At 33.4% G+C, this 15,841-nt stretch overlaps 2 protein-coding genes across 9 annotated transcripts; both read left to right on the forward strand.

Annotated features, from left to right (window-relative positions):
• Nucleotides 1-2,746: 2,746 nt before the first annotated feature.
• Nucleotides 2,747-8,758, forward strand: TRM26 (RB1-inducible coiled-coil protein). Of its 5 annotated transcripts, none has more exons than XM_068612587.2 (7): nucleotides 2,849-3,112; nucleotides 3,627-3,706; nucleotides 3,924-4,089; nucleotides 4,559-4,635; nucleotides 5,055-6,779; nucleotides 6,892-7,063; nucleotides 7,741-8,758. In XM_068612587.2, exons 3-7 carry the CDS (start codon nucleotides 4,008-4,010, stop codon nucleotides 8,382-8,384), a joined length of 2,700 nt encoding a protein of 899 aa, XP_068468688.2. In that variant the 5' UTR covers nucleotides 2,849-3,112; nucleotides 3,627-3,706; nucleotides 3,924-4,007; the 3' UTR covers nucleotides 8,385-8,758. The 5 variants fall into 5 exon arrangements, with proteins under 5 accessions (XP_068468687.2, XP_068468688.2, XP_068468689.2 ...); XM_068612588.2 differs by having other exon boundaries at nucleotides 2,929-3,112; nucleotides 3,561-3,706; XM_068612585.2 differs by having other exon boundaries at nucleotides 2,972-3,112; nucleotides 3,627-3,730.
• A 1,476-nt stretch (nucleotides 8,759-10,234) lies between these two features.
• LOC137811035 (phosphatidylinositolglycan-like protein) lies at nucleotides 10,235-12,773 on the forward strand. 4 transcript variants are annotated; one of them, XM_090298410.1, is made up of 7 exons: nucleotides 10,235-10,331; nucleotides 10,652-10,850; nucleotides 11,208-11,385; nucleotides 11,479-11,563; nucleotides 11,717-11,771; nucleotides 12,208-12,346; nucleotides 12,552-12,773. In XM_090298410.1, exons 3-7 carry the CDS (start codon nucleotides 11,209-11,211, stop codon nucleotides 12,645-12,647), a joined length of 552 nt encoding a protein of 183 aa, XP_090154536.1. In that variant the 5' UTR covers nucleotides 10,235-10,331; nucleotides 10,652-10,850; nucleotide 11,208; the 3' UTR covers nucleotides 12,648-12,773. The 4 variants fall into 4 exon arrangements, with proteins under 4 accessions (XP_090154536.1, XP_090154539.1, XP_090154537.1 ...); XM_090298413.1 differs by having other exon boundaries at nucleotides 10,263-10,331; nucleotides 11,508-11,563; XM_090298411.1 differs by lacking the exon at nucleotides 10,652-10,850 and having other exon boundaries at nucleotides 10,276-10,331.
• The last annotated feature ends 3,068 nt before the right edge of the window (nucleotides 12,774-15,841 follow it).

Consider the following 15,841-nt stretch of genomic DNA (forward strand, 5'->3'; position numbering starts at 1 on the left):
CAAGAACAAAAATAGAAAATAACAAAATATAGAAAAACCTTGCAAATTTCTTTAGATGAATGCGTAGCAAGAACAAAACAATATTAGTATCTTTTGAACAAAATATAAGTTTATTTTCAAGTTAAAAAAAAATTCTTACTAATTTACAAGTTAACTCTGAGTTTAACTTTTTTTATTGATAAAAATATGTTTATTAGTTTTTTTTAATGATAAAAAAAAATATTTTTTTATAGATTGTTCCCCTCATCACTCTTTCTCTTCAATTTTTTTTTAATTTTGACTCTTGAAAGATTTCAGCTACCTGTCTTTATTCAAAGTAGGAAGGTACTTGTAAAAAATCCTTTAACGTTCAAGTTAGTATTCGATATTCAGTAGTTAAGAAAATAAATGTTATTTAACTCATACATTTGTCTAGTCTTCTAACAAATAATTACATAATATGTGATGTTGGACTCAATTGGATTAATTTTAATGTTAAAAAAAATTTTGTATCCACAATTTAAGTTAATGAGATAACTTAAGTGACGGTTTGACTTGATATTTCAATATTTGGTGAGTTAAAATCTTATGAAAGTCTTGATTGTGGACGTGTAGGTGTCGTGAGCTATTCAATACAAAATTTAACTAATAAATAATGATTAAAAAAAATTGAAATTGCTTTTAACACTTCATTTGCAATCTAAATCCAAATACAGTATTAAGATAATTACCAAATGTCAAATAACGTTTCAAGTTGGAAAAATTCTTGTGCTTAACCTACAAAATTAATCTGCATCAAAGTTTTGACACTCCATTACTATATAAGTGAAACAGGAGGTGGGCACAAAAAGATTTGGTCAGTTTTCTCTAAGCCAACACTTTTGTGTATGGCAACAATACTATTATCCCAAGCAGCAGGTAAAACGCATCAATTATGCATTCTTTAGTTATTTTTACTATGTATATAAATAGCAATACATAGAAGAATTCCATAACTAGCATTGAAGTGGTACTCTAAGTATGAGTATGTTGCAATTGATTCTGAACTTAATTAAGATTTTTTAGCAGAAGGAGCAATTGGTTGAGTGAGTGGGATTGTGGGGTTTGGGAAAATTGGAAGAGAAAAAAAGTTAAGATAGAAAGATTTAAGAGTAAAGTTAAAAGTTTGATAGGTGTCAAAATCTAGTTGAAATAAATAATGATAGACTCTAAAAGTTAGAGAATCTGCAGCCTCTATCTCTGTCATCTCTGAGCTGTTCTGTTACTTGTGTTCCTCTGCATTGCATTGCGTGCAGTAACTAATCCCACCAATTATTATTTTGTTCCATCCCACTTTTCTTTAATACCACTATCAATTTATTATTACTGTTTAAACATAATTTCAATTTCAATTTCAAATTATCATAACCTTTTGTCCTAATAAAATTTATATATATTTATTGAGTGAGTAAAAATAATAGAAAGATAAATCTAATAAAAAAAAGTCAGTTCATTCAATTTCATGATGCAGTGTTTTACTTAGTATTCTTTCTCGGGAGAGATGCAACATGTAATTTATTTCTTATCAAGAACGTGTTTGTTTGTTTTTAATATTATAAAAAAAATACATTGAAACACATTTATTATACTATAGATGATATATTTAAAGAGAACAGAATATTCAAGATTGTGGGTGTAAGAGTTACGGGAATATTAAAACATTAGGAAGTGACCATGTTATTTTTTTTTAAATCACTAAATAATTATTTTTATAAATATTTTAATTTTTTAAAACTTTGTACTAACTATATATACTTTTTCCTAAACTTTTAACTACAGTTGTTTAGAAAAAATTCAATATCCAAAATCATGTTCTTATCTTTTTGATAAAACAGTATATTTTGTTTACTTAAAAAATATAGCAAATAAATCTAGCATTCTCAAGTTTTAAAGTGGTAATTTAGAAGAAAAATAATTGAAAGATTTTATTTTTGAAGTTTTAATTTCATTTTAAAATTGATAACTATAGTTCAGTTTCCATGCATCATATTGGTATTTTACACTATCCATATCAACTTGAAATTATTTTCGAAATAAATTTTAAATTAAATTTTCAAAAAATAATATTTTTATCACTTTGTAATTTATAATTAAATGATAATGTGAATATATTTTAATTAAATCCTACAAATCATCTCATTTCAGGAACGGATATTATAATTTAGTATACAAAAATTAAAAGGTTTTGATTATACAAGCATAATTTAGTTTTTTAAAATCATTAGTTGTTTAAAGTTACATAAAATTGATAATTCACTATTACATTAGAGGGAGTATTTCTGATTCATGCATATGTTGTAAATTTTTCTCCAACATGAGAACATATCAAATCTTATTAATGGACAAACTTTGATAATTATTTCTTACCACCCCTGAATTTCCAAAAGATAAGTTAAAATTTGAAAATAAGTGGAAAGGTTCTTGCTTCAATTTAGTTAAAATTTAATATTATTAATTTCTTATGTTAATTATTTAAATAGTAAATTTAGTTACTAATATTTTAGATTTTCTCATATTAAATTCTATAATTGGTGCTTTAAAAATGAGAACAATCATGGTAATATATGTCTCCCTTTAAATGTGTTAATGGGGTATGTCTGACATTTTTAATGGGAATCTTTATCTCATCCAACAAAAAATAAAATAAAAAAGACAAACCCATGGGGCTATGTGTAGCAGTAGCCATGGTTCTTATGAAGAACAAATAAACGAATTTGTACATGAAAATGAAATGATTAGCTAAAAGTAAAGAGAAATTGCAGAGAGAGAAACACAATTTCTTTTTGCTCACTTATTTACTACTATTATTATTATTATTATTTCCGGCAATGAACCTCGTAGACTTTTCCCTCTGTCATCATCATTCTTCTTATTATTCATAAAACTTTTAATCTCTTTTTTCTCTTCTTCACTACACACCATTCCTTCAATTTTCATATTTTTATACCTTTTCCTTCTACCCATTTCAATTTTTTCACCAAGTTTGAAACTTTCCTGCTTTTCAACCACACCCATTTTCTCCTTTTCATTGATTCAGACTTTATGCTTTGCCTCTTCACACGTTCTTAGTCCAGAGTCTTCAAACCACTCACTGGTATATTGATTTGTTCTGTGGTTTTCTCATCTGTGCATTGATGTGTTTGTGTTGCTTGAAAAAGCTGTGGGAATTTGAGTCAGTGAATCATTTGTTTAGCACATGAATGTTTATTGACCAGAGTTTGTGGCCTTGTGTGACTTGTCTGGTTCATGCATTTTCTCAGAACCTGCAATTGTGTTTCTCTGATTGAATTTTTATGAGTGAGCTCTGAAGATAAAACTGTTTTGAGTCATTGGGGATGCTTGTACCACTTGAATGCTTATCTGTCTTTCGGATCAGCATGAAAGCAGTTTTCACATTCTTCTGACTTGTCCTTTTCACTCGAATCTTCAAACAATTCATTGTTTTAGGCAACGTTGAAAGCTATTGTTCTGAATGCTTTACCCATACTAAATTGTTTTCATTGATTAATTTTCACTTTTCATGCTAATTTTGCTTTACATAGGTTACAATTATTACTATCTAAAAGGCCCAGAGATAGCCGATTAATGATTCTTCATTCCAAATGCAGAAGTTCAGTCCTTGAATATGTGTGCTCATAGTATCTGAATTGGCATGAAGGCTTACATGTTCTGATGTGAATCAGGATTGGTTGACTAGTCATCAAAATTCTGAGTCCTCATTACTACACATCTGCCTTTTTCTTTTCTATATATAGATTGGTTTATATTTATATATATATTTTTTCTTTTTTGGCTTTAAATGAAATCTTATATTTATTTTTAGATGCTATGATCTTCGATGTTTGTGCTATATTTGCGGAATTTCCTTAAACTGGTACCTGATGAAGATATGGCATTGTTTGTAGGGTGCAAACTACAAAGGGTTTAATGAAGTAAGATATGGAAGATGAAATTGAGGACATGGGAGTCTTTTAGTAGTCTGTATTTGTATGGGAGGCTTATTACACTTTTTCGAATTCAATCAGGGGAGGATGGCCAAGAAAGTCCTTACTCGGAAGAGACATCATGGTGGTAGGTGTTGTTCCTTGTATTTTTGAAAAACTTCACTCATGCTAAGAATAATCGTCTTAGGTTTATGCCCCGGCAAACTTCACTGAGGGCAGACACACTATAAGGAAGCTCGATTGTGCACTAATTTCCTATGATTCATTCTTGCAAGTAAAAGATGCCAATAGCTAATTCACCTGTGAAATTTGTATTTTACAATATTAGAAATGTTATTGATAAGACGAAACAATTGGAAAGTCACATATAGTGTGCAGATTATATATTCGTTAGATAATTTCAATTAATGCAAATTGGTTTTCAGATGAAATCTAATAGAAACAATCTAATTGTAATTGCTGACCACTTTGTTATTTGGAGATATTTTGCTGAATTTCAGGGTTCCCCATTTTTCTCAATATTCATGAATTGTTTAAAGTTGTCGTTTTTTAGAATTTGGTGGCTGATTGTGTTATTATTATATTGTGTCATGTAGGCTTGGAAGCTCCTCGAAATAGTCTAGATCTGCAAGTACAAACACCTCAGAACTTCTGCCCACAACGAAAATTATCAGTATATTCCCTGCCTCTGTTCTGCGTTCTTGTTAACAATGACCTTTACGATTTGAGTTTTGAGAATGACCCCTCAAAGTTGTGAGAGTGGAGCTCATGTTAGTGGGCAATTGGGTATTTTAGAAAGCCTCTATGAGTTGTGTCATTCATCACTTCAACTAAGTATAAACATTGTTTCATCCACAAACGACGGTTTCATGAATTTGATTGATTTTCCCTTCATTTAATTGACTGATTGTATAATGTCGAGCATAGTTCTGATTTTGTTATACCACTTTTCATCGTATTTTTTAATCTAATACGTGGTGGTAAACTCATAAGGTTGCATTTTCCACTCCCATCTACAGAGCAGCAAAGTTAACTTTATTTGTTTCTAATCTCTTCTCATCCTTGGCTCAGTCTCTGATTTTGAATTTTCAGTGTAATTATCAAGTAGAAGAAGAGGGCAGGCCGGAGAATAATCGTTATTCAAATGTGGGTTCAATGAAAAAACTGATCAACGAGGAGCTATCCAAACAATCAAGCACCAGGCAAAATGCGCCAAGCCTTGTTGCAAGGTTGATGGGGATAGATACGATGCCATTAGACACTAAATATGTTGTCCCATCAGATAAAAGAATAAGTGAAAACGTGGGGAAAAAGTCTTCAGAGAAAGGAGTGAGTCGAAGGGGTTCATCAGTTAGTTGGGGTTCTTCCAACTTTAATTCTTCGAGCCAGATGGATTTTGAGTCATTATACGAAGACATGGATGTTGTTGATGATGATGGATGGAACAAGAGCTTTGGAGAACCAAGGCGACGGGATCATCCTCAGGATGAGGAACTACAGAAATTCAAGAAAGAGTTTGAAGCATATCAAGCAGCAAGGTTTCTCGAGTGTTCGAAGGTTGCTGAAATTGGTAGTGTTCCTAGACGATTGTTTGTTCAACAAAACCTGAACAAGGAAAAGGTGGTTCATAATGAGTTACTTTTGCAAAGAGCAGCAGCAGGGAAACTTGCAGATCTTGACAGCCATTCATTCAAAACACCACCACCTGAAAGTTATGGTTCAGAATATCGTGGTGACATGATGGAGTTAGTCCCTGCTACGCAAAGGAAAACCTTTCCTCCTAGGAGCAGAACACTAAGTAGAGACTTTGAGGAGTCCTTATTGATGAAATCTTGCAACAGATTAGACACGTCTGCTTCTCCCACTAGGATAGTTATCTTGAAGCCTGGTCCTGATAGCATTTGCAACCATGAAGAGAATTGGACCATTTCGACAGGAACTATACAAGGGAGAAATAGTATAGAAGATTTTCTTGAAGAGGTGAAAGAGCGTTTGAAATGTGAACTGCAAGGGAAAATTGTCAAAAAGGTTTCTGTGGTTCGAGGGAGTGGAATTGAAACACCTTACAATGAAAAACCATCTGATCCTAAACTAATAGCCCGACATATAGTAAAGCAAGTCAGAGAAAGTACGACTAGAGATGCTGACACAAATTTACTCCCCTCAGAATCAACAGGGTCGTTCAAAAGTGAAATGCAATTCAATGGACCAACTTCCCCAGAAATTATCAGCAGAGATACCCGGAAGTTCTTGTCAGATAGGCTAAGAAATGTTGTGAGAAGTGAAGCACATGCTGACTTTCCCGAGGGAAAATCAAGGTCACTTGCATTAGACAGCCATAAAGCTGGACTAAAGCAAGTGGGGGATATTATGAAGTACGCAAGTAATTGGGAAATTTCCAAAGAGGAGGCAGAAATACAAACAGGTTCTTTCAGACATGAACTGGATCAAAACATATTTCTGCACAAGGAGTTGTCCCCAAGGAATCTTGTAAGATCCTTGTCTGCTCCTGTATCACGATCAGGAACATCATTTGGGAAGCTTCTTCTGGAGGACCGCCACATTTTAACTGGTGCTCAGATTCGGAGGAAGCTTGAAGCTGTTGAAACTATGTCCGTTGATGTCAAGAAACGGAAAAAGGACAGATTTAATATTAAGGAACGAGTGTCCAATTTTAGATATAATCTTGCTTTAAGAGGGAGGCTTTTTGGTAGAAGGGTTCAATCAATGGTGGAATCACGTGGCAATGAGTATGGTCCCTTGGTGAGAGATTTCACAAGTGGACCAACAGTTCTTATGAACTGCGGTGAGCGGCACGTAAGTTTGCCATATATTTTTTTACCATTCTCAATGATGAACTTTGTTTTTCTCTTATTATATTTCATATATAGTTATCTAATGACCAGATTTTCTGTTACGTGCTCTTTAGGAGAACTCCACTGAGGTACCTCCTAGTCCTGCATCTGTGTGCAGCAGCAGCATTCATGAAGACCTTTGGAGGCGGACTGAATATTTAAGTCCAATATCAACTCCTGATGTGTCTTCAAGAGATGATAATGTTGTGCCCCAGGTTTTCAGGGATATCAGCTCTGGTTTGAATGGTATGATATAACTCTAACTTTCATGCATGAGAAATGCTATCATAGACTTGATTCATGATAAGGTAGTTTATTATGGTTTTACTCATGTGCAATATGAAGTTATATCAACGAACAACCTTTATTATTTTTCAAATGACTAGTGAACTGGCTTGCAAGATCAGAGTTTTGGTTTACATGATCACCTCAGCTTTCCATCATAGGATAAGTTGCTTCAAGGGCTATACAATTTCTGTTGTTGCCACCAGTCAAAACTTGGGCTCTGTTTCTTTTTTTTTTCTTTTTTTTCAAACTTTTTCTTTCATTCACCATATGAATCGTTTTGATACATCTTATAAAACCCAAAATTTTTACAAACTGGATGTGTTAACTGTTAAGTTGGTCAGTTGGCATAACTACGGGGTGAGGTCAACAAAAGAAGTGCAATTTCTTGGCTTCAGTATAACAACAATTAGCTTAGTAAAAGACTTTTGTTAAGTCATGGAATTTGATTTGAATGTCGTGAATATTATAGACAGATTCAGATATCAACCTTTGGCTTGATTTGTTTTTGGTGTTGCTGTATAAGAGATGAGAAAAGTGTTCCGGGTATGAAATGTTGGTGACAGAAAAAAAGATGATTTTTCATTAGATATCAAATTCTTGCTAATAGATCTCTTTGCTTGTTGATGATGTGACAGAACTAAGGAGGCAACTCAATCAACTCGAGTCTGATGGTCCTGATGACTTCACTATAAAACAGGAGGCCGGTGAGTCTGACTTGGACCAATTAGAGGATCGAGCAGAATCTTACATAAGAGATCTACTTGTTGCTTCTGGACTGTACTTTGGTTCATGGGATAAGTCTTTATTAAGAGGGGACACATTTGCAAAACCTATTGGCAACTCAGTTTATGAAGAAGTGGAAGAATCTCGCAGGAAATGGGTCAAGGAAAATGATGACAGCTGTATGAAGGATCAGAATGAGAATAAGCTAGACCACAAAGTTTTACTTGATTTGTTAAATGAGGCACTTTCAGTTGTTCTTGGACCTCCATTGACATTGTCTAGATTCAGAAGGAATTTAAGTAACTCTTCCATGTTGCCACCTTCTGGAAAGGAACTATTGAACTTAGTGTGGGACATTATCCGTGTTTCTTTATATCCTCCATCTGACATATCTACTTATTCACTTGATACTTTGGTGGCTCAACACCTAGGATCCATCCCTTGGTCTGAATTAATACATGACGAGATCAATATTTTGGAAAGAGATATAGAATGTCTAATAACTGATGATCTGGTTGAAGAACTCACAAAGGATATATATTCTAAGATGAAGTGAGAAGTACCATTTTACATTATCATTGTGACAATAAAGAATCCTGCACATGGAGCAAGGCTTATACATGATTACTGAAATTGGAAGATAACCACTTAATTGATATTGATGTGTATATATATAGTAGTTGGTGTGAGTGTTTGTTATAGGGCATTGAGTTGCGACAATACATACTGTACATGAGTGGCATGAGTTTCTAGGTTTATTTTTTTGCTCAGCAGAAAATTGATTGATGGTTGTAGTTATAATATATTTTTTCAACTTGGGAAATGTGTTACAAGTAGTTATTGAGAGTCAAATACCAATAATTAATTATGTGAGAGGCATCTGCCTCTGCCACGTATCATGAATGAAAGTCAAATTTGATTCAGTTTTGATACAGGATGGTAACAGTTCTTTGACATTGTTACTAAAAACGTAATGAATTCGTGTACGAGATAGTAACTTGCTCCATTGAAATAGACTTATCTGGATGTTCAGACTTGAAAATGTTTAACATGCCACTTTGTTTGTCCCTCTGTCAGACCTTCTATATGTGAAAATCCATAAAGTGGATATGCATAATCAACAAAAAATTTCCATAATTTGCGGATGATTTCATGTTTTAATGCATACTGAAAAATGAGAATGTTTCAGGTGTCTCAAACATAACCTTAACTCAAAATACAACTAGGCATTTACATCAGTGCAAATTCCACAACTTAGAATTTTAAGTTTATAGTAGTAGTTGTTGAACCTGATAATTACTCATTAAAGCATGCATTTACATAAGATAAACTATCCTTGTTGAAGCATGTAAGACTAACAATGAAAAGTGAGGCAAATGAGTTAAAATTGTGTGTTTTTGATTCTGCATTTCCCAAAGCAAAATAATGTCTCTAGCTGTCTTACAACATGAGGGAAGGAAATAAAGTGTTGCGGGGCCTTAGATTTTTGATGTGTTGGAAAAGGCGGCGCACAAGCACAGACAGACATGTGAGCTTATGTCACTCCAGTCAATTGCTACTTTGGCTTATGGATACCTTTGCTCAACAGCACAACCACATGATCAAGGGTACGGATTCCCCTAACTCAAGGACCAGGGACACATTTTCTTTCCCACACATCTAAAAATAATGTTTGTTTATAATTTTATTTTTAAAAGACATTTCACTAAATTAGAAACATAGAAATATATAAATTATTTTTCACCTTCATTTTTGATAAACAACTATATTAGGAACAATTTGTTATAAATAATTGATTTTTTTAACTTTTTTCTTATTAAGTGTCTACCTTTTCTGCTTTACCTTTCAGCATTCAACTACATCATAGATACTTAACCTTTTATTATTATTTACTTTTGTTAGTTTTTTAGATTTTTTTGAAATATTATCGATAGTATTTGCATATTTAAGATGTACTGTTTTTAATTGTATTATCACAGTTTACAATTTAGATAAAAAAAAAACATTTTTTATAAGTTGAAGTTAGTTTATGGATAAGTTAATTTATAATTTTTTTTTATATAATTTCTCTAATTTGTTAAACTTAATTTCTTTCGGAAAACTCTAAAATATGTTTCATCATATATAACCTTTGATCTATAAAAAAATATCAATAACATAATAGAAATAAATCTGGGTTCTTTATGTAAAGATGATTACTTGTATCTGTTATATAGAAAATGATAATATAATAAATCTCTTCAACTTTTCATGTAATTAGTTTATCATATTGCAGATAATTTCCTTAATAACTTTAGTGTCTAATATATTTATAGGTTAATATATTATAAATATCTCAAATGATTTTTTTTTAAATGTTTACATTAATATATTATAAATATCATGTGTGTTTAATTATGAAATTTTAAGAAACAAACACTCCAGTGTTGTGTCTGTGTTGAACATCGAAACACTCTGTACAAAACTTTCTCCGCCGTTTGCTTCCGCCAAAGCAGATCAAAAGGCAAGTCTCACGCGCTGTGTTTGCGTTTTTCGTTCTCTTAATCTTTCGAACTCCTTGTTCGTTTTGTGTCTGATGCATGAAATTGGGTGTTTACATGAAATTCCTTCAATTTCACTTCTTTTCTGTTCTGTTATTAATTGAGGATTTAGGTCAATTTATTCAGCATTCTGTCTTATATTAGTTGTTAGGACATTGTTGGTTGTTATGTATTAGATTTAGCAGTGTTAACTCCTGGAAACAGAAGGAGGTAATGAAGATTGATTTGGCGCAATTTATTTGATTTATTTTTTTTTACTTGAATTGGCTTTTATGGGTTTTAGGGTTACTCACAGGGAGATGAATTATTGACCCATGCTATGTGCTATTCTCTATTGTTTATATTTCAGGAACCTTTGCGTTGACATTACTGGCACCACGTTGTAAACACAAAGCATTGGAAGAACTCAATCGCCTTATGAAGACTGTAGGAGTAAGCTCCTGTGAAGTGACATTGTCTCTATAACAAAATTATAGTGGAAAGTAAGAATCCATCCTCTCTTTGTGAGTCTGTTCTCTGTTAAATACACTGACAAATATATTTTCATTTTCTGTTGTTCCCTCTTTTTCCTTTTGTCATCTAAGTTCTAGTGAGTTTTGGTAATCCCATCACGATTCCTTTTTTTTGTTCATTCTTTGTTTTTTGTTTAAATTTTTGCAGTTTTATTTTATTTTTGATCAGTTATATATGTGTAGTGTAAGTTATTTAACTTGCATTCATAATCTTCAAAACAATGGTCATGTTGTTGTGCGCTATTGGAGCTAGCTGCTCCTAACCGCTGTTTGGAATTGATAACTATGAGTGCTGAGCATAAGAAAAACAATTGTTTTTTTTGTCAGGATGATTGAATTCTCAATAAGCAATGTCAGATATACTTATGTGCATGATCAGAAATATTCCTCTGAAGTTGTTGACATACACCATATAATTTCGAGGAGGAGTAATGCAAAATATTTTTTTGTGTATGCCACAACACTTCTTCTATTAGCATGTGCCTTGTATCTGTATGTTCAAAAGGTATGTCTTCCAACTTTTTTGTTTTTCAATGACTCAAGGATTTCAAATATTGTGGTTTTTACCTTTACTTCATTACATTTCTTCCATTAACAGGAAAAATCAATTAGTCTTGTGTATTGCAGCTTTCTTTTTGACATTTTTCTTGTGAAGTCATTACTTGGGAAGCCAATCAAGAAAGGTGAGGACCTTACTAGCAGGGTTTTGTATTATGAAAGATTAACTATTATTTTTATTTTAACTTGGAATAGAAAATATATTCATTTAATAATGCATGTTTTAATTTTAAAACTTTATTTTGTCATTTTCACATTGTTTGTAATTTTGCTTGCAGAATCTGTTGTGATTATGCCGGCTTTTGGAGTACAGCTTGAGACTCATTATGTGAGGTAATGCTTTTTTGTAGATTGGTTTTCAGTTAACATTCAACATTAATTAAGAGCTCCTGTAAAGCCTAATGTATGAATACATTTTGTTTTGTAAAGGAAATTGTGCTCTGTAATTGTTATCTTTCAAAGAAAAGGAAACCTTGTGCCAGTTTAGGGCTCTTTTGGTTGTTCATACTTGAAAAACAAATTAGAATGTACTTCTTTTGATTGTTTCTTATCTGCCATGGATATTTGAATTTTAAATCACATACATATTCATGATGAAAATATCTTAATTCGTAGTCTTGTTTTCGCTGACAGATTATATCGAACTTGTTTTCTGCTCGTTTAACTAGTATCTTTTATGTCCTTTGTAATGACCATTGTAACCCAAGCATGGTTTTTCCATATTCAATACAATTAAATACTTATTTTTCCTTTGGATACTTTGCTGTAGTGGAAAAGTCGTGCGATATTTCGTTCCCATTGACAAGATTCTGAAACCGGTTCTAGTAGAATGTCTGACTCCAGTGACTTGTTATTGGACTCTTTCAATGATTATTCGTGGGGAATCAGAAATGGTGTTAGTTTTCAAGGTGAGTTACTTTCCATCTAACTAGTTTTCAGGTTCTCAAATTTTTTCATTATTAAAGATGGAAGGACTACTGCTTGATTTTTTGAGAACTAAAAGCATAAGAAGAATTAATAGCTTAAGAAGTCATTTAACTTGGGCATCATTTTGACGGTTTTTATGAGGTCTTTTTACCCACTAAAGAAGGATTTTTAAATCTGTTTTGCTAGAACTTACGCCCTCCAGTGAAAATATTGGTCCATGTCTGGAAGGCTCTGTGTGCTGCAACTGGTAGTAAAGAAGAGACTTGTGCTCATGCAGAATGAATAATTGACTCTGCTTCGGTTTTTATACTGGTTCTTATACCCCATCAATTTAGGCTTGTGTTTGAATTAGTGTTCTGTCACATTGAATGCCAATTCTGTAGGAGAGAAGATTAGGTTCATCATTCATTGATCCTTCACTATATTTTTTTCCCTTAACCAATAAATAAATAATAATCTATACATTAAAAACACATAATAAAGCAACGTAGAAATATATTTAAATGATATTTTAAGTTTGACTAACACGCAACTATTATCATTTTTGTAAATTTTATCATCCAATTTTTTCATACATTTGATCATCATATTTTTGTTTTAATATTTCACACATTCGGCTGCTCTATTAATTTCTAGCTGTCCATGTCATTAATAATAGAATAAAAATAATAAACGACATTGGAACAATTTCAATTTACAAAGAGAGAAGTATTAACGTCATTTCAGTTTTTCACCTTTTTTTTATTAGTTAGTACATTGTTATATATTTAACTAGTTAGTAATCCCGTATATACGGAATGATTATATTTTTATGCATATTAAATAGATTATATTTGTTTATACATTTTATTGTTGGTGAAATATGAAAAATGAAAAAAAAATAGTAAAATGTGAAAAAAATATCAAATAATAAGATTCGTGAAATGATGATTATTAAATAGAAAGCATGTAATTAAGTCTTTAAATTTACAATTACAAAGTTCCGTCAAGATTTTTTTAAAATTCAATATTAGAAATATATACAATTATAGATGAAATGGGTTGGTGGGAATTTTGTGCTGCGTTCACATATACTTAATTGAGAATCTCGATGTACAATATCAGGTAATGTTATATGTTTCATAAAATTAGACATTCAACGAATTGCACAAGGAACTAATCAAGTTAGAATGGATGAAATAAATTATTAGTTTTTTTTTTATTCAGAAATAATCAGTTTGAAATTGAGTAACATCACTACCAGATTTGAACTATTTTTTAGTCATTTTCATTTTTAAAATTTTAAAATAAACAAGAATTCATTTGAGGTCAATGTGTAAATTATTTTTATTTACTTGTAAATTATTTTTATTTACCTATTATTTTTTTTATTTTTTTATAAGAGATGCATTTGATCGTTAACTTGTTTTTCACATAATTTTATATTAACTATTGCTTAAGCTAGCCATGTATAGAATACATTTTTATTTCATATCACTAAATTATATTAGAAGTAAAATCTGATATGTCGGATGATAAGGAAGCCAAGGCTGAGCAGGAGAGGCTACAAGCGAAAGTCTGAGCTAAGCAAGAGCTTATGTAGGATCATCTGATGGTAGAAATTAAGGCCTATCGAGTAGCTATGGAGGAGAACGCGCAAACCAATGAGGAGTTGTGCAAAACCAATGAGGAATTATGCAAGAGTCTGCACCATCGTGCCCAACGTTCAACCAAGAAACGATCTTTAAACTTGCCAGCGAGAGATAGTCTCAAACCTCGAAGGAAATCATAAATGAGCTCGTGCCAGCTCATTACATCACGCCCAAGATCGTCTTTTTCACGGGGATAGAAGACCCTGAAAATCATCTAACGGTATTCAATGCTCAGATGATTATCTATGAAGGAACAAATGTCATCCAATGTAAAATGTTCATGGACACTTTTACAGGTACAACCCTACAATGGTTCAGCAGGATCTTCTCTCAGTTTTTTCAGGATGTTTAGAGAGCATTTCTCCGTCAACAAGGTCAAACTCCCGAGGATGTATGACCTTTTTGGCATGACATAAAAAAGGGAGGGAGATTTGTTGAAGGATTACCTAAATAGGTTCAGTGCGTTTATGGTAAGACTTCAAACGCATGATGAAGATATGATGATCACGGCTTTTGAGCAAGAGATTGTGGTGGTACCATTCAACGACTTGTTAATAAGAAATCCAATAGACATTTTTCAAGGTATGAGAACGAGTTCTCACCCACATTGAAGCAGAGGAGACCGTGGTCAGAAAGAACAACAACTCGCATTTAAGGCAACCTAGGCCTAAGGAAAGCAGCTGAGCCCGACCCTTGCGAGTCAACGAACTCGAGGTACATGTCATATATAGCCAAGAGAGACGAGCCCAAGATATGCCAGGGAAGAGTCAACAACTCAACCCAAATTTTGAGTGTCCTACAAAGAATTGTTGAGCATGCCAGGGGTAACAGACAAGCTCGAGTTTCCCCAGAAGACAGATCGGAATCTGGGATCACGAAGAGATGCATGGTGTGAGTTCCACAAAGCATTTGGGCATAATGTCGAGCGATGCATAGCTTTGGACCACCAACTGGCTAGCTTGGTGAAGGAGGGGTTCCTGAAGGAGTATCTTGAGGTTGACCAGGAAGAGCGAAAAGGAGAGGTCATTCTCAGGGACCAAGCACATGAGACACCGATCTATGAAAAGTTGAATACCATTTCAGGGGGATTTTCGAGAGGAGGAAACTTTGCTTCCAAATGTAAACAATATGCGCGACCATTGATGTCCCTGGAGGCGAGGAAACATGATCATCCACCAGAGCCCACTCTCTGCTTCACGAGCTCCAACCTGGAAGACGTGGTTCCTCATGAGGATGATCCAGTGATGATATCGATTGTCACCGTAGGAAGGAAGGTGCACAAAGTCTTGATTAATCAAGAAAGCTCGACTGATGTGATGTTCTAGGGAACATTCACTAGCTTGCAGTTGTCCCCCGACCAGTTGAGGCCATACAATGGGTGCTTGGTCGGATTCGTAAGAGATCAGGTGGAAATACGAGAGTATGTTGAGCTAAGGACATCCTTCTCTGACAACATCGGGACCAAGACGATTACCATCAGGTACATCGTTGTTAACGCGTTCTCTGCTTACAATTTGCTTTTGGGGCGACCTTTCCTAAACAGGTTAGGTGCAATAGTCTCAATGGTCCACATGAAGATGAAGTTGCCTTCTCTTGAGGGAGAAGTGATTACCATAAAGTGTGATCAAAAGACAACACAAAAATGTTACGAGAGTAGCCTGAAGAATAAAAGAGGAACTTACGCAATCACTGTTCAGGCAGGAGAGCCATAATGGTTTGTGGAGGCCAAAGCCGCCAATGAGAGGCAATTTGGACCTACTGGAGAGGTCCAGGAAAGGGAGATAAAAGGGAAGAAGTTCAAGCTTGGCACCTCGTTGTGCAAGGAGCTAAAGGATAAGATAGCCA

The sequence above is a fragment of the Phaseolus vulgaris genome, chromosome 2 (genome assembly GCF_051622355.1).
Source record: "Phaseolus vulgaris cultivar YP4 chromosome 2, ASM5162235v1, whole genome shotgun sequence".
NCBI lineage: Eukaryota > Viridiplantae > Streptophyta > Magnoliopsida > Fabales > Fabaceae > Phaseolus > Phaseolus vulgaris.